Source organism: Pseudophryne corroboree, chromosome 10, assembly GCF_028390025.1.
Source record: "Pseudophryne corroboree isolate aPseCor3 chromosome 10, aPseCor3.hap2, whole genome shotgun sequence".
NCBI classification, from domain to species: Eukaryota; Metazoa; Chordata; class Amphibia; order Anura; family Myobatrachidae; genus Pseudophryne; species Pseudophryne corroboree.
In genome coordinates, this window is record NC_086453.1 from 386,306,228 (window position 1) to 386,332,672 (window position 26,445).

At 49.4% G+C, this 26,445-nt stretch overlaps 1 protein-coding gene across 1 annotated transcript in view; it reads left to right on the top strand.

Annotated features, from left to right (window-relative positions):
- LOC134965408 (F-box only protein 2-like) overlaps nucleotides 1–23,639 on the top strand; it is a 42,908-nt gene extending 19,269 nt beyond the window's left edge. The window contains exons 3-5 of the mRNA XM_063941867.1: nucleotides 2,677–2,772; nucleotides 18,098–18,233; nucleotides 22,992–23,639. Coding sequence (XP_063797937.1) covers nucleotides 2,677–2,772; nucleotides 18,098–18,233; nucleotides 22,992–23,126 — 367 coding nt within the window. The 3' untranslated portion in view covers nucleotides 23,127–23,639. The remainder of the gene's footprint in view (nucleotides 1–2,676; nucleotides 2,773–18,097; nucleotides 18,234–22,991) is intronic.
- The last annotated feature ends 2,806 nt before the right edge of the window (nucleotides 23,640–26,445 follow it).

The following is a 26,445-nucleotide window of genomic DNA, read 5'->3' on the forward strand; positions in this document are numbered from 1 at the left end:
CTTTCCCTACCCCACCAGCTTCTAGTTTCCTCAACATATCCTGATGCTGTAAAGCAACCACCATGTTATCCTCATGACTGGGCCTGATTTCTAGTGCCTCCTCAACCACCCCTGCATCATGATTATGCAATGCTTTAGGGCACCGACTATAGGGATGGCCATCCGCTCCGCAGAGATTGCACCTCACCTTATTACACTCACGGGACCCGTGCCCCATCTGGCCACACAGAGCACATTTAACAACCGTACAATCATTACTAAGGTGGCGAAAGTCACCACACTTGTGACAAGTTCTGGGCTGCCCAGGATAGAAGCACTAAAGCCGGTCACGGCCAATATAAGCAGCAGATGGTATGTGCTTAGTCTCAGCCCCTACCTGGTGCAACCTCACAAAGGTCGAATAGGCACCACCCCAGACCCCCTTAGTGTAATCAAATTTCTCAAGTGGGGACAACACTGTGCAGGACCTGGGCAACCAATATACGATATCCGCAGAAGGTAGTGACTAATTGCGTACCAGAACAGTAATCTTTACCCTATCCTGCCTGGTGATGGTGTTGGTTTTAAAATGGCAGTACGGTTCCTTGGTCTTGTTCTTCTCCCATTGGGAGCCAAAAGCTTGCAATCCATTCAGGGAGAGGAAGCTCAGATCAAAGTCGGGAGTTCTCACCGGATGGATGCACGCAAAAAGGTCTGCGGCCCTAAAACCCAGCGAGAATACTATATCCAAGAACTCCGACTTTGAAGGAGCCTCCCCTTCCCTACCCATCTAAACTGAACCACATTACGCCTTTTTATAGGCTGACCCCCACTTACCCCAAGCTGAGGACCAGTACTAGCCCAACCAGAACCCTCCAAAGTTTTGGCATATGAACCAGATCCTGGTCTAACCACAGGAGAGATTACAGGGAGACCGTTGGGTGCTTGAACATTTACCTTCTTACTGACCTCTATACCCGCACTACCAGCCCCACCAGCCATCCTAGTTTGGTTTGCCTGGATCAAGCTTACGGCCGCTAAAGCCCTCACAGGCATATCCATATCTCCGTAAACTGTTTCTACTAGTGTAGTCTCCTCAGGGGTTAAGCTGCTCTTATCAACTGCCGGCAGTCCTTGGGCTAATCTTTGCCCAGTTTTTAATATGGCTTCATACTCCTGAATTCCCATTGATGCAGTTAATGATGTCACTCGTGATGTCACACGTGATGCGTCTTTGGCCCCGCCCCCCTCAGCCACCACAGCGAGTAAGCCAGAGCCAGTCGCTGCTGGCTTACAGGGAGAGCCAGCCTCAGCATCTACCACGGCCCGCGCCGTCCCCATATCCGCAGCTTCAGAGACAAGTGCATCGGGAGCAAGTCCACAGGAAGCAGTAGCAGCCACCAGAGCTCCGGCACCCGCCGTCATCCCGGCAGCCACCATGCCCCCTGCACTGCCACCACCCAGCACTCTCTCTGGGAGAGACGCCTCCCCCTCATGGAAAGCACAGGATGACGTCATCGCAGGGTTCCCCTCGGTATCCACAGCACCAGATGCAATTCCAGAGGTTTCACCTCCATCATGGCCCACAATATCCACCAATTCTTCTGCAGTCTGGCTGCCCACCTCCATGTCTTCCACTGGAAATATGAGCCCAGATGCCGCCACAAAACCCACCGGGACCGGGCCGTCATCACATCCGCCATCTTGTCCTGCTATGGACTCTAGCAGTGCTTTTTCCTTTTGCAATAGAGCCTGATCCTGCAACATTTTAATCCTCTTTTTAACTGCAGCCAAACTGTCATTCAGATCTCAAAGTTCATCTTTCAGGGCAACTCTCTCCCATCTGCTGCTACAGTTACGCCTTCTTTTTTTATAAATACTAGAGGAGCCAGCAGCCACTGCGGGCCGGGGAGCGATGAGCAGCTCCCAGACAGCACGCTAAAGCTGCACTGGACGGGAGCTACTCTTGAAGTGCAAAGGCATCGCCGCTGTGCGATGCCTTTGCACTTCTGCGGGGGAAGGGGGCGGCACTGACATGGGAGGCAGATTAGCCCTGCGCTGGGCGTCCCCCTGCATGTCTGAGTTCATGATCGTAGCTGTGCTAAATTTAGCACAGCTACGATCAACTCGGAATGACCCCCTTTTGTTTGGACAGTCTCTTTGTAAGTTCCAGCTGTAATCTGCCATCATATGTATATCCCATCATCCCTGGTAGCGATCTTCCATGGTTTTAATGTCCTGGTGAAATCTTTCACCTTGCTCACTGCTCATATCACCCACATTTTCTAGGAAACTGTCCAAGTGGCTGTGTATGTAATGAACTTTTATGCTCATATCACATCCAAGGCCTCTGAAATGAATGAGCATGTTGTTCACTAGCTCTGCATAGTTTTGAGCTTTGTGGTTGCCCAGAAAGTTTCTGTCAACCAGGGCGAATGACGTCCTGCTCATACTGAAGGTCGCCCAGATGGCGTTGTGCTGTGGCCTGGGCATGCACAAAAAGTATAGCTGATAGAGAAAAACTTTTTTCATATCTGGAATTAGCATGCCCAATATAACCAAAAGCCTCTTTAATATGTTGCTATTTAGCCCACAAAGTTCTGGTAATTCCATTGGTGAAAAGAGGCGTAACATAAGCTGTATGTAATCATTTGTACATGGTGACAGCTGCGTTTCCCTGTCATTGCTGACTTTCAGGTGGTGCAGCAAATCTCAGCTCATTGATCTCCTTCAGGAAGGATATACAAGGGAGATGTTGGACAACAACCAGCCGTGCATTGTCATCAGCGAATGGTAAGGCAAGAGGCTCTGCAGTGGCAGTAGCGCTGTACAACATAACAATTGTGCTGGGTGAGATCTGCTGTCTGGTGACGCTAACCCTGAGTATTCCTGCAACTCACCCAGAGCTGACACCAATCGTGCATGCTAATTAGCCAACACAGTTATTGCAAAAGTTAAGGAAGAATATTGGTGCATGGTTTAGGGAGTTATTCAGGTTTGTTAGTAATACAAAAGAGCAAGCAACTGGGCAAACCTATGTTGCACTGTGGTGGGACAGATGTAAATTGTGCATAGATAGTTAGATGATGGGCTGCACTGCAGGTGGGGCAGATGTAAAATGCGCAGAGAGAGTTAGATTTGGTTGGGTTATTTTGTTTCTGTGCAGGGTAAATATTGTCTGCTTTATTTTTACACTGCAATTTAGATTTCATATTGAACACACCACACCCAAATCTACTCTCTCTCTGCACATGTTATATCTGCCCCACCTGCAGTGCAGCCAGTGGCGTAACTAGAAATTTTTCTCCCCCAAGCCAAAAAATCCTTCGGCGCCCCCCCCCCCCATACCCCCCATAATTGGCACTAGCAAAGGGACAAAAATGCGCGCGTCGTAGGCGCGCGTCGCCAAAAAGGGGTGTGGCTTTGTTGAAATGGGCGTGGCTTCGCGTAAAGGGCGTGGCATTGCAGGAAAAGACTACCTTATACCCCAGTTTTGCAACCTGCACGCCCAGACGTTGGCCACCACAGGAAAGAAAAATAATCCTGATTCATGCCCCTTACATTATTTGTCATTTTTCCTCCTTATAGTAATGCCCAGTATACATTATGCCACATATTGCAATGGCCCTTAGACATTATTCCACACACAATAATGCACATGACACAATATGCACACACTGTAATGCCCCCGACACATTATGCCACACACCGTAATCAGGGCCGGTTTCGGGGCTTCGGGCGACCCGGGCGGGATTAGGGGGCATGGCTTCATACAGGGGGCATGGTCAGTTACGCCCCCTGTACTGTTGTAGGATGTGCGGTGCGAGATGACGTCATCGCGCACCGCACAGCAAAGGTCCTCTCCACGAAGGTAAACTAGACGCTAAGCGTCTAGTTCCCTTCGTGGAGAGGACCTTTGCTGTGCGGTCCGCGATGACGTCAACGCGCACCGCGCATCATTACAGTGAAGGTCCTCTCCAGGAAGGGAAATTAGACGCGTAGCGTCTAGTTTCCCATCACAGCGTGCAGCCCACGAAGGGAAACTAGACGCGTAGCGTCTAGTTTCCCTTCACAACGGAATGGACAGCGGGCCACGGCAGCGGGGGGGCACCACAGCAGCAGCGGATCTTGCCATGGTGCTGCGCCCTTCGGATGGCGCCGGCGCCCTCCGGAAGGCGGCGCCCCGGGCAAAAGTCCTGCTTGCCCGTGGAGAGATCCGCTACTGACCGTAATGCCTGTGACACATTATGACAGGAATCGCAATGCCCGTTATACATTATGCTACACACTGCAATGCCCCTGATACATTATAGCACATACAATGTCTGTGACACAGTATGATACACACCACAATGACCCTGAGACATTATATCACATACCACAATGCCCGTGATATAGTATACAACACACCGTAATGCCTGATACATTATGCCACACACCATAATGCCCATTACACATGAAGTTCTACAGTAAGGCTTCTAATTACTTTTAAATTACCTGCTTGTTGCCAGGGGTTTCATGCTCTTGGTTCCATGCACGGTGCCAGGGGTTTTCATGCTCAGGGTGTCATGCTCGTTGCCAGGGGTTTCATGCACTGGGTGTCATGCTCGTTGCCAGCGGTTTCATGCTCTTGGTTCCATGCATGGTGCCAGGGGTTTTCATGCTCAGGGTGTCATGCTCGTTGCCAGGGGTTTCATGCACTGGGTGTCATGCTCGTTGCCAGGGGTTTCATGCACTGGGTGTCATGCTCGTTGCTAGGGGGTAGTGCTTGTTGCTAGGGCCATGCTCCCAGTGCCACATATGCCCCCAGTGCCAGATATTCCCCCACAGTGCCAGGTATATGCCCCCAGTGCCGGATATTCCCCCACAGTGCCAGGTACATGCCCCCAGTGCCACATATACCCCCCCCCCCCCGTGCCACATATGCCCCCTCAGTGCCTGCTCCCCCCAGTGCCAGATATTCCTCCGCAGTGCCAGGTATATGCCCCCAGTGCCAGATATTCCCCCACAGTGCCACATATGCCCCCTCAGTGCCTGCTCCCCCCAGTGCCAAATATTCCCCCACAGTGCCAGGTATAGGCCCCCCAGTGCCAGATCTTCCCCCCACAGTGCCAGGTATATGCCCCCAGTGCCAGATCTGCCCCCACAGTGCCAGGTATATGCCCCCCGTGCCAGATCTGCCTCCACAGTGCCAGGTATATGCCCCCAGTGCCAGGTATATGCCCCCAGTGCCTGCTCCCCCGGCCCCCCCCCTATGTGTTGGAGGGACACGGAGCGCATAGCACGCCTCTCCAGTGTCCCTCCTGGATCTCCTGGAGGTCTAATAAAGGAAGTGCCGGTTCGTGAGCCAATCAGAGCTCACGAACGGCACTTCCTTAGACCGGCCCGGGGAGAGCCAGGGAGGGAGAGGAGACCGCAGATTGACACCTACACCTGGCTGTGATTAGCAGGGAGTGCTTCCTATGAGAAGTCACTGCCACTGCTAGGAAGTCCCTGCAGGTGGCTGCAGTCCCTAGGTAAAATCCGCCACTGTTCAGCTTCCATTTTGTATTTGCTTAACCATATTACATATGTAACAGGAAAAAGCAATTAACATGACATATGTATATCGACATACAAGGGAGGTTCAGTAAAGTAAGGTAACAAGACCTCTCACGTTTGTAATGTTCTCTATGTCAGTCTAATTCCCCTGACCCCCCGTAGCCAGACCGAATCAGAATCCTGCCGCAGCGATCCCTGCAAGCCTGCCCACACACAGTACCCCCCACCAGCAGCCCACCCCGCTCCTGGAGGGACCCTGCCACAGAGTCTAGACCGGTAAGTCCTGAACCCCCCAGTTCCCCAGGCCCCTGGAATGTGACATTACCCCCCAGCCCCCTCTTTAGGGTGGTCCTGGACACCATCCAGGTTTATCTGAATTCTCATCATGGAATTTGAGTATCAAAACCGGTATGTATCCCAGAAGAATTTTCCCTGGATCGCTCTTCGGGACCATGCCCTTTCCAGGCTAATAGATATTGAAGGCATCCAAGACGAATACGGAAGTCCAAGATTTTCTTCACCTCGAATTCTACTTCTTCATCTGTATCCACTCTTAGTGGACAAGGAAGCCTCTTACAGAATCTATTTAAGATCAACGGTTTCATCAAGGAAATATGGAATGAAGAAAAACCTATGAGATATGGAGGTAGTTTGAGCCTGTAAGTCACAGAATTAATTACTCCAATCACAAGGAAAGGAACAATGAATCAAGGTGCGAATTTCATGGAAGGCACCCGAAGTCTCAGATTGCGAGTGGACAGCCAAACTTGATCCCCCACTTTGAGTCACCACCCTTCTCTTTTTGTCCGCCCAACGCTTATAACATAGAGAAGTTTTTCGTAGATTTTGATTAACTTTCCTCCAGACCTGTTTTAGGGACTCTGAGACAGCAGGAAGAGCCAAAGAAGGTAAGCTCTGGAATTGGGAAACCCTAGGATGTTGTCCATAGGTGATGTAGAAGGGAGAGCGCCCTATTGATGAATGATAGAAGTTGTTATGTGCGAACTTAGCCCAGGGTAAATACTGAACCCAATTATCCTGAGAAGAACAAAGAAATATCTGAAGAAATGTCTCCAGGTCCTGATTGTCCCTCTCCGTACTTCCGTTGGTTTGCGGGTGATAGGCTGTAGAGAACTTTAGTTGAAATTGTAAAGCGGCACAGAGAGCTCTCCAGAATTTGGCTACAAATTGCATACCTCTGTCTGAAACTATTTCTAGTGGAAGTCCATGAAGTTTAAAGATTTTGGAGATGAATAAATGAACCAGGCTGACAGTAGACCTTTCAGTGGTACAAAATGAGCCATTTTGGAGAAACGGTCGATTACCACCCATATGGTGGTATATCCATTTGAAAACGGTAGGTCTGTAATAAAGTCCATTCAAAGATGAATCCAAGGTCATTGAGGTATGGGTAACGGTAGCAATTCCCCGACAGGATGGTGGTGAGACACCTTGTGATGTGCACATTTCACACAAGAAGAAATCAAGGTCGACAAGTCAGATTTTAGGGATGGCTACCAGTAGGTGCATCAGAGGAACTGTAAGGTTTTATGGATCCCAGGATGTCCAGAGAAGTGAGATGAATCTGCCCAAGTGAGGAGTTTTTTTCCGTAAAGATTGTGGCACAAAAATCTTCCCTGAAGGAGGTTGTATGTCCGTGACGGCAAACACCTTGGGTTCCAGAACAGGATGTAGTGGAGTGGATTTTGCTGCATCTGCTTTTTGATTTTTATGTTCCTGGACGGAAGGAGAGTGAGACATTGAAACGAGAGAATGTCATAGCCCACCGGGCTAGTCGAAGACTGAGGCATTGTATGTTTTTCAGGAAAATCAGATTCCTATGATGTGTAAATATAGTAATCGGGAAGAAGATACCGCCACTCCTCCAGAGCTAGTATGACTGCCAATAACGCTTGCTCACCTATAGAGGAATTATTTTCAGCTGGAAGGAATGTTTTTGAGAAAAAGCCACAGGGATGAAATTTGTTATCCTCGGATTGTTGAGACAGAACTGCTCCTATTGCTTCCGAGGAAGCGTCTACCTCCAGGAAGAAAGCTGTATTCGTGTCGGGCTGTCTCAACACCGGTGCTGTAATAAAAGCTTGTTTCGATAGTTGAAAGGCAGATTCTGCGGCAGGAGACCATTGATGAGGGTCTCCATCTTTTTGAGCAAGAGCAGTTATTGGAGCTACCAATGTAGAAAAGCCTTTAATACATTTTCTGTAGTAGTTAGTGAATACCAGAAATCGCTGGATTGCTTTCAGGGACGTTGGCTGGGACCAATCTAAGGGGGTGATTCACACCTGATCGCTGGGCTGGTAATTTTGCTGTCCTGCGATCAGATAGTCGCCGCCTCCAGGGGGAGTGTAAATTCGCTGTGCAAGTGTGTGATCGTATGTGTACGCCGAGCTGCAAAAATCCACTGAGTGCAGTCTGTGCGCAGCCCAGGACTTACTCCTCCAGTGTGATGAGAACAGGCTGACCGGGGCCGGAGCTGATGTCACACACCCGCCCTGACAATGCTTGGGCACGCCTGTGTTTTTCCTGACACTCCCTGTAAACGCTCAGTTACCACCCACAAATGGCTTCCTCCTGTCAATCACCTTGCGAACGCCCGTGCGATCATAATTTTCGCACAATCCCATCGCTGACTGGCGTTTCCCGTTGTTGTTGTCTGACGCGCCAGTGCACTGCGGTGCATACGCATGCGCAGTTAGTACCTGACCGACTGCTGTGTGAAAACACACAGCAGTGATCAGATCTACATTACCCCCTAAGATCGCTTGTACTTTAGTAGAATCCATCTCCAAACTGGAGCCTGAAATGATGGAGGTCATTCCGAGTTGTTCGCTCGCAAGCTGCTTTTAGCAGCATTGCACACGCTAAGCCGCCGCCTACTGGGAGTGAATCTTAGCATAGTAAAATTGCGAACGAAAGATTCGCAATATTGCGATAAGACATCTCTGTGCAGTTTCTGAGTAACTCGACAATTACTCGGCATCTGCGATCAGTTCAGAGCTTGTCGTTCCAGGTTTGACGTCACAAACACACCCAGCGTTCGCCCAGACACTCCTCCGTTTCTCCAGCCACTCCCGCGTTTTTCCCAGAAACGGCAGCGTTTTTTCCCGCACGCCCATAAAACGGCCAGTTTCCGCCCAGAAACACCCACTTCCTGTCAATCTCACTCCGATCGCCTGAGCGATGAAAAAGCCGTGAGTAAAAATCCAAACTTCTTAGCAAATTTACTTGGTGCAGTCGCAGTGCGGACATTGCGCATGCGCACTAAGCGGAAAATCGCTGCGATGCGATGAAATTTTCAGAGCGAACAACTCGGAATGAGGGCTGATATACCCTAGGAAAGGCATAGATGACTGTTCAAATACACATTCTCCAGCTTACAGTAGAGATGATTCTTTCGCAATCATTGATGTACCTCTCGTATATGACGTCGGTGTTATTGGATATTGGCCGAAAAGATCAGAATATCATCCAGGTAAATTACCACTGACTGATAGAGTAAATCTCTGAATATCTCATTTACGAAATTTTGGAATACTGCTGGTGCATTACTTAAACCGAAGTCCATCACGGGATATTTAAAGTGGCCATTATGGGTGTTAAAGGTCATCTTCCACTCATCTCCAGACCATATACGGATGAGGTTATAGGCTCCTCTTAAATCCAACTTGGTAAAAATCATTGCCCCTTTCACTCGGTAACCTCCCGCAGCGAGCTCCGATCAGAAGCCTGGCGCAGCAATTCCTGCGTACCTGCCCACACACAATTGCAGCAGCCCACCCCGCTCCCGGAGGTACCCCGCCTCAGAGTCCGGACCCCCAAGTGCCTAAGCCCTCGGACAGTGACACCCTGGAGGCAGAAGCAGTAGGATTGGCCCACTGAGGTAGGAAGAGAGTGGAGGGGCTTCTCTCTCCTCCAGCAGAAATTCCTCCTCCTCCTCTTCTGTAAGTGCGTGTGTCGTATAGCAGCCACTGGTGTAATATAATGAGTCAGGGGGACTCGTTATTAGTAACTGGCTGGCCTGTGATAGTGCTGTCTGGCCCCTTCATTGCGGCAAGCACCTGTGCAGCTTCTCAGTCCTTGCTGCGCTGCGCAGTTACTGCAATCTGTAGATGAAGGCCTGTTAGCAGCACCTAGAATCTACAGTACAGTACCTACATCATCCGGGCGTCGCACTTTCAGTTTTGCGGATCGGACTCTATGGAACACACTGCCCTGCACAGCGCGAGAGACCCCCGCTCTAGAATCCTTCCAAAACAGACTCAAGACTCACCTGTGTTCTCACGCGTTTCACTAATGTCCCTTTATTTCCTAAAGAATACAACCCAAATGCTTAGTTCATTCTCCTGTTACACTTATTTTGTATTTTGTGCTGTAAATGAAAATGTAAAACACTTTGAGTCCTATTGGGAGAAAAGGGCTATATCATTATTATTATTCTTGTCAGGAATCTACATTCTCCATCGCATCACTTCCAGTGAACAGGCGTCTCCTGGCTTCAGTCCTCTGTTCTCCGAGTATCCCCTGTGAATTGGACCTGTGGAACTACAGGTCCCAGCAGTTCCAGGCTTCAGTCTCCTGCAGCCTACAGCTCACTGTGCTCCACCTAACCAGTTCCATCTTTTGGTAACCACTGGTTTCAGCCAGCAGCCTGGAGTACACAGTGCTTCTAGTTAAACAGCATTAACTCCCGGTGCACTACTGATCCCAGCCAGCGACCAGCAGTGCATCGCATTAACTGTCTACAGAATTATTCTCCCGGTTAATCACTAACTCTCAGCTGATCTGGGCACCCAATCCAGGAGGGTGTGTTCTCACAGAGATTCATCCAATCATCACAGAGCAAGGGGTATAAACTCCAGTTCCTGGCTCATTCTCATCGCCTTGGACAACGAGTCACATATGGTGTGTCTAGTTCTTCTGGTTCCCCGTGTTCCTGCCTCCAGTGGTTCCCCGTGTTCCTGCCTCCAGTGGTTCCCCGTGTTTCAGTCTCCAGTGGTTCCCCGTGTTTCAGTCTCCAGTGGTTCCCCGTGTTCCAGCCTCCAGTGGTTCCCCATGTTCCTGTCTCCAGTGGTTCACCGTGTTCCAGTCTCCAGTGGTTCCCCATGTTCCTGTCTCCAGTGGTTCCCCGTGTTCCTGTCTCCAGTGATTCCCCGTGTTCCAGTCTCCAGTGGTTCCCCGTGTTCCTGTCTCCAGTGGTTCCCCGTGTTCCTGTCTCCAGTGGTTCCCCGTGTTCCAGTCTCAGGTGGTTTCCCGTGTTCCAGTCTCCAGTGGTTCCCCGTGTTCCAGTCTCCAGTGGTTCCCAGTGTTCCTGTCTCCAGTGGTTCCCCGTGTTCCTGTCTCCAGTGGTTCCCCGTGTTCCTGTCTCCAGTGGTTCCCCGTGTTCCTGTCTCCAGTGGTTCCCCGTGGTTCCTCTCATCATTTCATTCCATACATCATTCTGCATTTCCCCTGCTTGTTCCAGACTCCAGCCACAGATCAGCAGTAAGAGACTCTCCTCAGGTGTTATTCATTGCCTAACTTGTTCACCTTATTACCAGCATTCCATTCTGTGCATTGCATCCAGCACTTAACAATAGTGATGAGCGGGTTCGGATCCTCGGAATCCGCACCCCCCCGAACTTCACCCATTTTACAGGAGTACAGTGCAGAGTTTTGCTGACCAGTGACCACCAGTATTATACGTTCTCTGCCTGAAAAACGCTCAATATCTGTGCTCAGTGTGCTGCATATATCTGTGCTCACACTGCTTTATTGTGGGGACTGGGGACCACCAGTATATTATATAGGAGGAGTACAGTGCAGAGTTTTGCTAACCAGTGACCACCAGTATTATACGTTCTCTGCCTGAAAAACGCTCCATATCTGTGCTCACTGTGCTGCATATATCTGTGCTCACACTGCTTTATTGTGGGGACTGGGTGACCACCAGTATTATATAGGAGGAGTTCAGTGCAGAGTTTTGCTGACCAGTGACCACCAGTATTATACGTTCTCTCCTCTGCCTGAAAAACGCTCCATATCTGTGCTCAGTTTGCTGCATATATCTGTGCTCACACTGCTTTATTGTGGGGACTGGGGACCACCAGTATTATATAGGAGGAGTTCAGTGCAGAGTTTTGCTGACCAGTGACCACCAGTATTATACGTTCTCTCCTCTGCCTGAAAAACGCTCCATATCTGTGCTCAGTGTGCTGCATATATCTGTGCTCACACTGCTTTATTGTGGGGACTGGAGACCACCAGTATATTATATAGGAGGAGTACAGTGCAGAGTTTTGCTGACCAGTGACCACCAGTATTATAAGTTCTCTCCTCTGCCTGAAAAATGCTCCATATCTGTGCTCAGTGTGCTGCATATATCTGTGCTCACACTGCTTTACTGTGGGGCCTGGGGACCACCAGTATATTATATAGGAGGAGTACAGTGCAGAGTTTTGCTGACCAGTGACCACCAGTATTATACGTTCTCTCCTCTGCCTGAAAAACGCTCCATATCCATACCTCCCAACTGTCCCGATTTTCGCGGGTCAGTCCCGTTTTTTAGGGACTGTCCCGCTGTCCCACCCGCGGGCCGCAGTGTCCCGCGGTGGGGAAGGGGCAGTTGGGAGGCTCTGTCTCTCGCTACCCTGCTTAGCAGAGCAGCGGTGAATAGACGCTGTGCGCATGCGCACAGCGTCTATTCAGTGCAGACAGAGGGAGAGAGGGCATGCCAGCAGCTCACAGAGCGCTGGGCATGCGCCCTCAGTGGCGAAAACATGGGCGTGGCTCGCGATCGCGGGCCCTCCCGTGAAGCCACGCACCTTTTCCTTAGACCACCCCCCTTTTTCGGGAGCGCGCGGCAAAGCCACACGGGTGTCCCTCTGTGTAAGTATGCAAAGTTGGGAGGTATGCATATCTGTGCTCAGTTTGCTGCATATATCTGTACTCACACTGCTTTATTGTGGGGACTGGGGACCACCAGTATATTATATAGGAGGAGTACAGTGCAGAGTTTTGCTGACCAGTAACCACCAGTACTATACGTTCTCTCCTCTGCCTGAAAAACGCTCCATATCTGTGCTCAGTGTGCTGCATATATCTGTGCTCACACTGCTTTATTGTGGGGACTGGAGACCACCAGTATATTATATAGGAGGAGTACAGTGCAGAGTTTTGCTGACCAGTGACCACCAGTATTATACGTTCTCTGCCTGAAAAACGCTCCATATCTGTGCTCAGTGTGCTGCATATATCTGTGCTCACACTGCTTTATTGTGGGGACTGGGGACCAGCAGTATTATATAGGAGTACAGTGCAGAGTTTTGCTGACCAGTGACCACCAGTATTATACGTTCTCTGCCTGAAAAATGCTCCATATCTGTGCTCAGTGTGCTGCATATATCTGTGCTCACATTGCTTTATTGTGGGGACTGGGGACCACCAGTATATTATATAGGAGGAGTAGAGTGCAGAGTTTTGCTGACCAGTGACCACCAGTATTATACGTTGATCTATTACTGGCATATAATTCCACACATTAAAAAATGGAGAACAAAAATGTGGAGGGTAAAATAGGGAAAGATCAAGATCCACTTCCACCTCGTGCTGAAGCTGCTGCCACTAGTCATGGCCGAGAGGATGAAATGCCATCAACGTTGTCTGCCAAGGCCGATGCACAATGCCATAGTAGCGAGCATGTAAAATCCCAAAAAATAAAGCTCGGTAAAATGACCCAAAAATCTAAATCAAAATCGTCTGAGGAGAAGCGTAAACTTGCCAATGTGCCATTTACGACACGGAGGCCCTGGCCTATGTTCAAGGCTAGTGGTTCAGCTTCACCTGAGGATGTAAGCAGTCATCCTCCTGCTAGAAAACTTAAGAGAGTTAAGATGGCAAAAGCACAACAAAGAACTGTGCGTTCTTCTAAATCACAAATCCCCAAGGAGAGTCCAATTGTGTCGGTTGCGATGCCTGACCTTCCCAACACTGGACGGGAAAAGGTTGCGCCTTCCACCATTTGCACGTCCCCTGCAAGTGCTGGAAGGAGCACCCGCAGTCCAGTTCCTGATAGTCAAATTGAAGATGTCAGTGTTGAAGTACACCAGGATGAGGATATGGGTGTTGCTGGCGCTGGGGAGGAAATTGACAAGGAGGATTCTGATGGTGAGGTGGTTTGTTTAAGTCAGGCTCCCGGGGAGACACCTGTTGTCCGTGGGACGAATATGGCCATTGACATGCCTGGTCAAATTACAAAAATAATCACCTCTTCGGTGTGGAATTATTTCAACACAAATGCAGACAACAGGTGTCAAGCCGTGTGTTGCCTTTGTCAAGCTGTAATAAGTAGGGGTAAGGACGTTAACCACCTCGGAACATCCTCCCTTATACGTCACCTGCAGCGCATTCTTCAGAAGTCATTGACAAGTTCAAAAACTTTAGGTGACAGCGGAAGCAGTCCACTGACAACTAAATCCCTTCCTCTTGTACCCAAGCTCCTGCAAACCACACCACCAACTCCCTCTGTGTCAATTTCCTCCTTACCCAGGAAAGCAAATAGTCCTGCAGGCCATGTCACTGGCAAGTCTGACGAGTCCTCTCCTGCCTGGGATTCCTCCGATGCATCCTTGCATGTAACGCCTACTGCTGCTGGCGCTGCTGTTGTTGCTGCTGGGAGTCTATCGGCATCCCAGAGGGGAAGTCGGAAGACCACTTGTACTACTTCCAGTAAGCAATTGACTGTCCAACAGTCCTTTGCGAGGAAGATGAAATATCACAGCAGTCATCCTGCTGCAAAGCGGATAACTCAGGCCTTGGCAGTCTGGGCGGTGAGAAACGTGTTTCCGGTGTCCACCGTTAATTCACAGGCAACTAGAGACTTGATTGAGGTACTGTGTCCCCGGTACCAAATCCCATCTAGGTTCCATTTCTCTAGGCAGGCGATACCGAAAATGTACACAGACGTCAGAAAAAGAGTCACCAGTGTCCTAAAAAATGCAGTTGTACCCAATGTCCACTTAACCACGGACATGTGGACAAGTGGAGCAGGGCAGTCTCAGGACTATATGACTGTGACAGCCCACTGGGTAGATGTATTGCCTCCCGCTGCAAGAACAGCAGCGGCGGCACAAGTAGCAGCATCTCGCAAACGCCAACTCGTTCCTAGGCAGGCTACGCTTTGTATCACCGCTTTCCAGAATAGGCACACAGCTGAAAACCTCTTACGGAAACTGAGGAACATCATCGCAGAATGGCTTGCCCCAATTGGACTCTCCTGGGGATTTGTGACATCGGACAACGCCACCAATATTGTGCGTGCATTATATGTGGGCAAATTCCAGCACGTCCCATGTTTTGCACATACATTGAATTTGGTGGTGCAGAATTATTTAAAAAACTATAGTGGCGTGCAAGAGATGCTGTCAGTGGCCAGAAGAATTGCGGGCCACTTTCGGCGTTCAGGCACCGCGTACAGAAGACTGGAGCACCACCAAAAATACCTGAACCTGCCCTGCCATCATCTGAAGCAGGAGGTGGTAACGAGGTGCAATTCAACCCTCTATATGCTTCAGAGGATGGAGGAGCAGCAAAAAGCCATTCAAGCCTATACATCTGCCTACGATATAGGCAAAGGAGGGGGAATGCACCTGACTCAAGCGCAGTGGAGAATGATTTCAACGTTGTGCAAGGTTCTGGAACCCTTTGAACTTGCCACACGTGAAGTCAGTTCAGACACTGCCAGCCTGAGTCAGGTCATTCCCCTCATCAGGCTTTTGCAGAAGAAGCTGGAGACATTGAAGGAGGAGCTAAAACAGAGCGATTCCGCTAGGCATGTGGGACTTGTGGATGGAGCCCTTCATTCGCTTAACCAGGATTCACGGGTGGTCAATCTGTTGAAATCAGAGCACTACATTTTGGCCACCGTGCACGATCCTAGATTTAAAACCTACGTTGTATCTCTCTTTCCGGCAGACACAAGTCTGCAGAGGTTCAAAGACCTGCTGGTGAGAAAATTGTCAAGTCAAGCGGAACGTGACCCGTCAACATCTCCTCCTTCACATTCTCCCGCAACTGGAGGTGCGAGGAAAAGGCTACGAATTCCGAGCCCACCCGCTGGCGGTGATGCAGGGCAGTCTGGAGCGAGTGCTGACATCTGGTCCGGACTGAAGGACCTGCCAACGACATGTCGTCTACTGTCACTGCATATGATTCTGTCACCATTGAAAGAATGGTGGAGGATTATATGAGTGACCGCATCCAAGTAGGCACGTCAGACAGTCCATACGTATACTGGCAGGAAAAAGAGGCAATTTGGTTTGGAGGCCCTTGCAGAAACTGGCTTTATTTCACCTAAGTTGCCCCCCCTCCAGTGTGTACTCCGAAAGAGTGTTTAGTGCCGCCGCTCACCTTGTCAGCAATCGGCGTACGAGGTTACTTCCAGAAAATGTGGAGAAGATGATGTTCATCAAAATGAATTATAATCAGTTCCTCCGTGGAGACATTCACCAGCAATTGCCTCCAGAAAGTACACGGGGACCTGAGATGGTGGATTCCAGTGGGGACGAATTAATAATCTGTGAGGAGGGGGATGTACACAGTGAAAGGGGTGAGGAATCGGATGATGAGGAGGAGGTGGACATCTTGCCTCTGTAGAGCCAGTTTGAGCAAGGAGAAATTGATTGCTTCTTTTTTGGTGGGGGCCCAAACCAAACAGTCATTTCAGTCACAGTTGTGTGGCAGACCCTGTGGCTGAAATGATGGGTTCGTTAAAGTGTGCATGTCCTGTTATACAACATAAGGGTGTGAGGGAGGGCCCAAGGACAATTCCATCTTGCACCTCTTTTTTCTTTCATTTTTATTTGCATCATGTGCTGTTTGGGGAGTATTTTTTGGAAGGGCCATCCTGCGTGACACTGCAGTGCCACTCCTAGATGGGCCAGGTGTTTGTGTCGGCCAGTTGTGTCGCTTAGCTTAGTCATCCAGCGACCTCGGTGCAAATTTTAGGACTAAAAATAATATTGTGAGGTGTTCAGAATAGACTGGAAATGAGTGGAAATTATGGTTATTGAGGTTAATAATACTATGGGATCAAAATGACCCCCAAATTCTATGATTTAAGCTGTTTTTGAGGGGTTTTGAAAAAAAACACCCGAATCCAAAACACACCCGAATCCGACAAAAAATTTTCAGGGAGGTTTTGCCAAAACGCGTCCGAATCCAAAACACGGCCGCGGAATCGAATCCAAAACCAAAACACAAAACCCGAAAAATTCCCGGTGCACATCTCTACTTAACAAGCATGCTGAGTTAGGACTTTCTCCTGCCTGGGCCTTGCTTGGCTAAAGAACTTTTATGTTACATTTATTTACCAAGTCATTCCACGTTTAGTTATCAGAGACTGGGGCCCTCATTCCGAGTTGTTTGCTCGTTATTTTTCTTCGCATCGGAGCGATTAGTCGCAAACTGCGCATGCGCAATGTTCGCAGTGCGTCTGCGCCAAGTAAATTTGCACAAAAGTTTGGTATTTTACTCACGGCCTAACAAAGTTTTTTCATCGTTCTACTGATCGTAGTGTGATTGACAGGAAGTGGGTGTTTCTGGGCGAAAACTGGCCGTTTTATGGGAGTGTGCGGAAAGACGCAGGTGTTGCAGGGAAAAACGCGGGAGTGTCTGGAGAAACGGGGGAGTGTCTGGGTGAACGCTGGGTGTGTTTGTGACGTCAAACCAGGAACGAAACTGACTGAACTGATCGCAGTGTAGGAGTAAGTCTCGAGCTACTCAGAAACTGCAAATAAATTTCTATTCGCAATTCTGCTAATCTTTCGTTCGCAATTCTGCAAAGCTAAGATTCACTCCTAGTAGGTTGCGGCTTAGCGTGTGCATTTCTGCAAAAAGTAGCTAGTGAGCGAACAACTCAGAATGAGGGCCAGTGTGCTTTGCAAGTATTATTGGAGTACTGTTTTCCAAACCATTTGCATTTATCAAGTTATTCCACGTTACCGGAGTGTTGCTTTGTTTCAATTATTATTTACAAATCCGTTTACATCCAGCTACCAAGTTATTTCACATTTGTGTTACCAGTGACTTTATTTTGCTTAAAACCGTTTGCATCGAGTTATCAAGTTGTTTTCACGTTTTGTTGTCAGAGACTTTATTTGCTTTAAACCTTCTGCATTCAGCCATCAACTTATCACCAAGATATATCTGTGTTGCCAAAGACTTTTTATCATTACCTTGGATTCAGTTACCGTTTATCATTTCATTTCTGCTACTACCAATGTTACGTACCATCTATTATTATATCATTGTTCTGTGACCTTTGTGTTTATTAAACATCAGCGCATATGCGCAGGACTTTATTCAGTCTCCACGTTTCATACGTCATTCCAACACTGACCCACTAGTGCCCGCTCCGGGAACAGACTAAATCAGAATCCTGACAATTCTATAGTAATCCCCATCCTTCCCCTAGTCACAGCATGCCATAGATGTGTTATGTGTATAGTATGACGGGGCAGTTCTCCTGTGCCCATGTGTAAGGTATACAGGCCATTAATCATAGTACATGGGATAATTGCAGGTACGGATCGCGGCATGATTGCGGATGTCGCTATGAGCTGACTGTGCAACTACTGTCTGACTGTCGCGAGGTGATCGCTGAATACAAGAGCGGCACGATCACCATCCCGGAGACATTGGACAACTACTGGCGCCAGGTGAGTGGGGATCACGGGATTAGTCACTGACAGAACCTGAGAGACCGGAACGTTACACATGTTCTGCTGGACGTTGGGTGTAATTACAGTGGAACTGATCCCGCAGAGACCTACTGGGTCCGGGATTATTTTCATTGCCCTGTTGGACTCACCAACGTATAAGCTTAGGTCTGTGTATTAGGTACACTTGTATGTAATTTAGGCCGAAACGTATTAAGCCTTGACAGAATATAAAGTGGAGACGGATAAAGAGAGAGATAAAGTACCAGCCAATCAGCTTCTGTCATTTATTAAACACATCCTGTAACATGACAGTTAGTAGCTGATTGGCTGGTACTTTATCTCTCTCTATATGCATCTCCACATTATCTCTTGTTAAGGCGTAATACATTTGGGCTTTAGAGGGAGATGTACTAGGCAGTGATAAGAGCGGAGAAGTGAGCCAGTGGAGAAGTAGCTCATGGCAACCAATCAGCTGCTCTGTATAATTTTATAGTATGCGAATTATAAATGTTACGTCAATGCTGATTGGTTGCCATGGGCAACTTCTCCACTGGCTCACTTCTCCACTCTTTTCACTGCTTAGTACATCTGCCCCTTAGTGTTATATCACACACTCAAACACAGACACTGCCTGGGTCACTAATATGGGCACCAGTGTGTATTTGGGAATTTCTATTGTCAGCTTCAGTGGTGCCGGGGATGGTGTTTATCCCCTATAGTGTGCTGGGTAATAGGGTGTCACTATCGCATTATCACACATCATCTTCATCATCATCATCATCATATCTACAGAGCGGGGGACATAGAATGCGGAGTCATCTGTCTAGACCACAGGTTCTCAAACTCGGTCCTCAGGACCGCACACAGTGCATGTTTTACAGGTCTCCTCACAGAATCACAATTGAGATAATGAGCTCCACATGTGGACCTTTAAAAATGTGTCAGTGACTAATTAATACACCTGTGCACCTGCTGGGTTACCTGCAAAACATGCACTGTGTGGGGTCCTGAGGACCGAGTTTGAGAACCTCTGGTCTAGACAATACAATTATCTCAAGATGTAGTTGCCCTACAGGATGCAATAAAATACTCTTAATTTGCGCTCTATAAAGAGCAGCACTAGGATAGGACCGCTGTTAGTCGGGACCTCAAGATATCACACAACCACAAACTAATATCCTAGTGCGCTAATACATATATAACTGTAGATTCAGTACAAAATCCAAGGTTATAAACGAATCCGCCTCCATGGGCCAATCATAGACTCAGTGTAGCAGAGATCTTTGTTTTGGCTAATCGGATGTGAAGTACCCTAGGATAAAACCTCTCACCAGGAAAAATCACCCAAGAGATAATAACCATTAGTGGTCAAGCAATGATGTTTAATTTGTTCAACATTTTCTTGTAATATTTTCTGCCATTTTACTCTATTATATCACCAAACAAATTCATATGGATGTCAATGTACAGATGAGGGTACAAATCTCCCCTCACTTTAGCAAAGGTGTGAGCTCAGGCTGGAGATTATTAATACAACGACACAATGAATATAGATTGGTGAAGCCTATGCGTTTAGTCTCTATGACTTCTTCAGGGGTATGAATCTTTAACATTGACATTCATATGAATTTGTTTGGTGATGTAATATTTTCTGCCATTACTCTTTTATAAGAAAATGTTGAACAAATGAAACATCATTGCTTGATCACTAATGGTTATTATCTCTTGGGTGATTTTTCCTGGTGAGAGGTTTTATCCTAGGGTACTTCACATCCGATTCGCCAAAACAAAGATCTCTGCTACACTGAGTCTATGATTGGCTCACGGAGGCGAATTCATCCATAACCTTGGTTTTTGTACTGAATCTACGGTTTTATATATATATACAGGGTGATTCAAAAGTCGCAGTACACCCTTTTGTTTCAAAAACTGTGCAGTAAATTGGAAAACTGAATACTCCAGTAAGTTATGGGTGAGCTGGGCTATCTTTCAGGGTATGTACCGAACATGGACGCAATCTTGAAATCATCCATCTTGAATCTAAGTCAATTTTTTCAAATGGAAAGGGGGTTGTGTAACATGTCAAACAACATCAGAATTTTCTGAGAAGTTTATTGATGCAAACAGATGTGAAATAGCCATTATGGTTCAAAAGAGGAGAGAATTGAGTTCATTCCCTTTAAGGGTCCCACCCACTAAAGAGCCCCCTCATCTATATGTGTCCTACTCTATGCAGCAGAGCACCCTCTATAGGTGTCATGTCCAGCAATTGATAGAGCCCCACCTCTATAGGTGTCCCACTACAGGTAGAAAATCAGTCTCTCCTATAGGTGTCCCACCTCCTGCAGAGCCCCCTCCTCTATAAGTGTCCCACCTCCTGCAGAGCCCCCTCCTCTATAAGTGTCCCACCTCCTGCAGAGCCCCCTTCTCTATAGGTGTCCCAGCTCCTGCAAAGCTCCCTCCTCTATAGGTGTCCCACCTCCTGCAGAGCTCCCTCCTCTATAGGTGTCCCATCTCCTGCAGAGCTCCCTCCTCTATAGGTGTCCCACCTTCTGTAGAGCCCCCCTCCTCTATAGGTGTCCCACCTCCTGCAGAGCCACATCCTCTATAGGTGTCCCACCTCCTGCAGAGCCCCCTCCTCTATAGGTGTCCCACCTCCTGCAGAGCCCCCTCCTCTATAGGTGTCCCACCTCCTGCAGAGCTCCCTCCTCTATATGTGTCCCACCTCCTGCAGAGCCCTACTCTATAGGTGTCCCACATACTGCAGAGCCCCCTACTCTATAGGTGTCCCACCTCCCGCAGAGCCCCCTCCTCTATAGGTGTCCCACCCCCTGCAGAGCCCCCTCCTCTATAGGTGTCCCACCTCCTGCAGAGCCCCCTCCTCTATAGGTGTCCCACCCCCTGCAGAGCCCCCTCCTCTATAGGTGTCCCACCCCCTGCAGAGCCCCCTCCTCTATAGGTGTCCCACCCCCTGCAGAGCCCCCTCCTCTATAGGTGTCCCACCTCCTGCAGAGCCCCCTCCTCTATAGGTGTCCCACCTCCTGCAGAGCCCCCTCCTCTATAGGTGTCCCACCCCCTGCAGAGCCCCCTCCTCTATAGGTGTCCCACCCCCTGCAGAGCCCCCTCCTCTATAGGTGTCCCACCCCCTGCAGAGCCCCCTCCTCTATAGGTGTCCCACCCCCTGCAGAGCCCCCTCCTCTATAGGTGTCCCACCTCCTGCAGAGCCCCCTCCTCTATAGGTGTCCCACCCCCTGCAGAGCCCCCTCCTCTATAGGTGTCCCACCTCCTGCAGAGCCCCCTCCTCTATAGGTGCCCCACCCCCTGCAGAGCCCCCTCCTCTATAGGTGTCCCACCTCCTGCAGAGCCCCCTCCTCTATAGGTGTCCCACCTCCTGCAGAGCTCCCTCCTCTATAGGTGTCCCACCTCCTGCAGAGCCCCCTCCTCTATAGGTGTCCCACCTCCTGCAGAGCCCCCTCCTCTATAGGTGTCCCACCCCCTGCAGAGCCCCCTCCTCTATAGGTGTCCCATCTCCTGCAGAGCCCCCTCCTCTATATGTGTCCCACCTCCTGCAGAGCCCCCTCCTCTATATGTGTCCCACCTCCTGCAGAGCCTCCTACTCTATAGGTGTCCCACATACTGCAGAGCTCCCTCCTCTATAGGTGTCCCACCTCCTGCAGAGCCCCCTCCTCTATAGGTGTCCCACCTCCTGCAGAGCTCCCTCCTCTATAGGTGTCCCACCTCCTGCAGAGCCCCCTCCTCTATAGGTGTCCCACCTCCTGCAGAGCCCCCTCCTCTATAGGTGTCCCACCCCCTGCAGAGCCCCCTCCTCTATAGGTGTCCCATCTCCTGCAGAGCCCCCTCCTCTATATGTGTCCCACCTCCTGCAGAGCCTCCTACTCTATAGGTGTCCCACATACTGCAGAGCTCCCTCCTCTATAGGTGTCCCACCTCCCGCAGAGCCCCCTACTCTATAGGTGTCCCACCTCCTGCAGAGCCCCCTCCTCTATAGGTGTCCCACCCCCTGCAGAGCCCCCTCCTCTATAGGTGTCCCACCCCATGTAGCAAAACTCGGCACCATCGGTTACTTAGCAAGTACAGATGTAGCCGGCCATCGCTTCATTAATTCCTAATGGACTTAATGGCGCGATCGATCGGCTGCAAATAGTTGCAGCCTGGCACGCTGTGCATCATGCCACATCACAGCAGGATGAACATGGCTACATCTGTATATCAGTTCTGGGGTAGTGACACAGGCGCCATGTCCTGGGAAATGTATGGGGGTGTACTGCAGCTCCACGAGTCCTGGAAGTGTGAGTTGCTGGAGGCGCAGCGCCGGTGTCTCCCGGCTAGCGACAACATGAAGTGCACAGTAGCTGCAGGTCTCCCTGGTGGTCTAGCAAAGTGCCTGACAGCCGGAGCAGATGGCAGCTTCCAGGTTTGCGTTGTGCAGCAGAACGCAGATCCCAGAAGCAGCAACACTGCAGCAGGAGTAAGAATTGGCCGGGTCAGCAGGGGTAATGTGACCAGCCAAGCTGGGACCTACCCACTCTTTCAGCAGCCCAATCCGCCCCTGGGTGGGAGGTGAGAGATGGGTTAGGATTAGGCACTGGGGAGGGAATGGGTTAGGATTAGGCTGCGGATCTGTCCGCTGTAAGATGAGTCCTGCTCCTTCTCATGTACAGTAAATGGAAGATTACTATACCTGGTAGTACATAAGGTGTCTGATAATTCTCTGGATGTTTTCCTTGATTACAGATCGGACATACATTCTCCCGCTATGGCCCTGGGGTGCGCTACATTCGTTTCAAGCATGGCGGCCAAGACTCCAAATTTTGGAAGGGCTGGTACGGCGCGCAGGTCACCAAAAGCAGTGTGACGATCAATGTTTAACAAACACCCAGAGACACGGCCGGAGCTACTGATGTTCAGGCTCACGGCGGCAGAAGGAGTGACAGGAGATTGTGAGGGTATAGGGATCGTGGGGATAACAAACACTGCAAATGGTACAATAATGACATAGGGATCCCTCTGCATATATATATATATATATATATATCCTATAGGGGACAGTGGTGATCGCCGTCAGGGACAAGCCATGGAAACTGCTTCCGCCATTGTAACGAGGGACTGCGGCAGACAGCGCTCCTTCTCGGAGGAATTGCTGCTACAACACTTTAGTAAATAAGCCCCTTAAGCTGATGCTAGTCCTAGCGATTGGTGGGTGGATATCGCACCACAGACGCAGAGAGGATGATGCTGCCGCTAATTACACACCTGCCTTACACAATAGATGAAAAAAGGTGGAAATAGGAAACTTGGGGGGAATATATATTTTTAACAATACATTTTATTTCAATGTACAAATATATCCTGTGCGGCCGGTGCAGTTATATACTAATATATACCTAAATAAAGGAACCTGTCGTTCTGCAGAGAACATGTGTAATGTGTCTTTTGTATAAATAACATTGTCTCTGTGATACAGGGAGGATGATGGTGAGAAGGGGTAACGTATGAGTAGTAGGGAGGGAGGGCGGAAGAGGGGAATCAGTATAATGGGTATACCCAAATCCCAGCAATGTAACAGAGAAGAAGAACACAGCAGCAAAATACAATCATCCGTATTCTAGGGGCCAAAGGAAATAACATGTAAGGTTCTGGTGTAATCCGAATAATCTGCGGACCAAGTGTAGCACCCCCCAGAGGCGTAGCTAGGGTTTTTGGAGCCCAGGGCAAGATCAATAATGGCGCCCTCCCAAAAATAAATAAATAAATAATTAGTTTAAAAAAAAAAAATCCAAAAGGAAAGTATGTGCAGACGCCACCGGTGTCACTGTATATAAAGATGTCAGGGTGTGTATGTACAGATGTAGGTGCAGTGGTCGAGGTTGAATTTTTGAAGGGGGAATGAAAGAGTGTAGATAGCAATTATGCGCGCGCCGAAGGCGCGTGCGCTCCCGAAAAGGGGTGTGGACACTCAAAAGGGGCGTGAGTGTAGTAGGACCCCTTATACTATCTAGTACTGGTGCCCCTTTCACATCATAGCACACGGTATGAGCCGAAATTCACATTACCCCACACAGCATGAGCCGAAATTCACATTATAGCACACAGTATGAGCTGAAATTCACATTACCCCACACGGCATGAGCCGAAATTTACATTATAGCACACAGTATGAGCCGAAATTCACATTACCCCACATGGCATGAGCCGAAATTCACATTATAGCACACAGTATGAGCTGAAATTCACATTACCCCACATGGCATGAGCCGAAATTCACATTATAGCACACGGTATGAGCCGAAATTCACTTTATTGCACACGGTATGAGCCGAAATTCACATTACCCCACACGGTATGAGCCGAAATTCACATTACCCCACACGGTATGAGCCGAAATTCACGTTACCCCACACGGTATGAGCCGAAATTCACGTTACCCCACACGGTATGAGCCGAAATTCACATTATAGCACGGTATGAGCCGAAATTCACATTATAGAGTGAGGGGATCCTACCCCCTTAATTAACTAATCCTGCGGGGCACTGTGGTGAGGGGAGCCTACCCCCTTAATAGACTAATTGCAGAGTTTAGCAGCGGAAGGGCTGCAGCGGTTTCTCACCCCAAGCTGCGGCGCTTCTGCCACCTCCGACACTCCACATCTTCGGGCCACCCGGGATGCAGAGCACCGCACCGGGGATGCACCCTTTTCAGTGTGGTCTGCTGCGCTCCGAAGGGGTTCTTCTCTCCTGCTGCAGGATCTCGATGTACGCCATCCTCCCCGCTGTTACTGCCACGGTAAGCATTAGTATCGTTTACCGCAGAGGCCATTTACTGAGGCATATGTGTTAAACCTCAGGAACTGAGATGCCCTTCTCACCATACAGCTGTGTGGCCGAGCCGGGCGGGGGGACAGCCAGCAGCATGCCGGATATCAGCAGCCGAGGGTGCGGGCTGTACATACTTGAGGCAGCTGGATATTCAACAGTGCTGAGAGCCTCCGGAGCCCGCACCCCCAGAGCTGCAGTACACCGGCAGAGGACACCCATCCCCCGAACCCTGCGTAGCCCAAAGCCGCAGATCGGCAGCATGTTGAACGCGGAAGCAGAAGCCGCTTGTTACTGCCGATCTCCTGCTTTGGGCTCCGTACGTGCCTTACAGCCTGCACCCTCGGCTGCTGATATCCGACATGCTGCCCCTGCTGCTGGCTTTCCACCTGCCCGGCTCGCCCACCCAGCTGGATGGTGAGTGAGAAGGGCATCTCAGCGCCCGTGGTTTAATACATATCCCTATACGGTAAATGGCCATTAGTACATCCCGCCCACACACACAGACTGCCCCACTCCCTTACTTACACACACACACACACACACACACACACACACACACACACACACACACACACACACACACACAGACTGGCCACCCCCAAACACCACACACACCCACTTAGACTACACACACATTCTCATACTTTCCCCTCCCCCATACACACTGGACTGCAAAAATGTACACACACTCACACTGTCTCACACACACACACACACACACACACAATTAACACACACTCACACTGTCCCACATACACACAATTAACACACACTGTCCCACACACCAGTGGTGTGCGGTGAGGTCAGTGGCTTGTGAGGCACTACAGCCATAATCCTGCCGATGACCCCTACCGCCACCGAGCCAATGCCCGCTACTGCCTCTGAGCCGATGCCCGCTGCCACCGCCAATGGCTTACAAACTCACCCACCGTCAACTGACCCAGCCCTCCGCCACTAATTTGCATCTCAGTCCGATGCCGCTAATGCCCGCTGCCTGCCTGCTCATCATACTTGTGATATATTGTACATTTTTATAGGGAAAAAAAAATTATTAGTGTTTGGGACTGGGAAGGGAGTGGGAGGAGGACATGAATGCAATTTTGTTGTCCAGGGCTTCCATTAACTTAATGGAGAAGGGTCTGAATGGGTTAAAAAATGTAAAAAAAAAAATGTGTGGGGTCCCCCCTCCTAAGTATAACCAGCCTCGGGCTCTTTGAGCCGGTCCTGGTTGTTTAAACACTGGGAAAAAATTGGACAGAGGTTCCCCGTATTTAGACAACCAGCACCAGGCTCTTATTCCGGTCCTGGTTCCAAAAATACGGGGGACAAAAGATGTAGGGGTCCCCCCGTATTTGTAAAATCAGCACCGGGC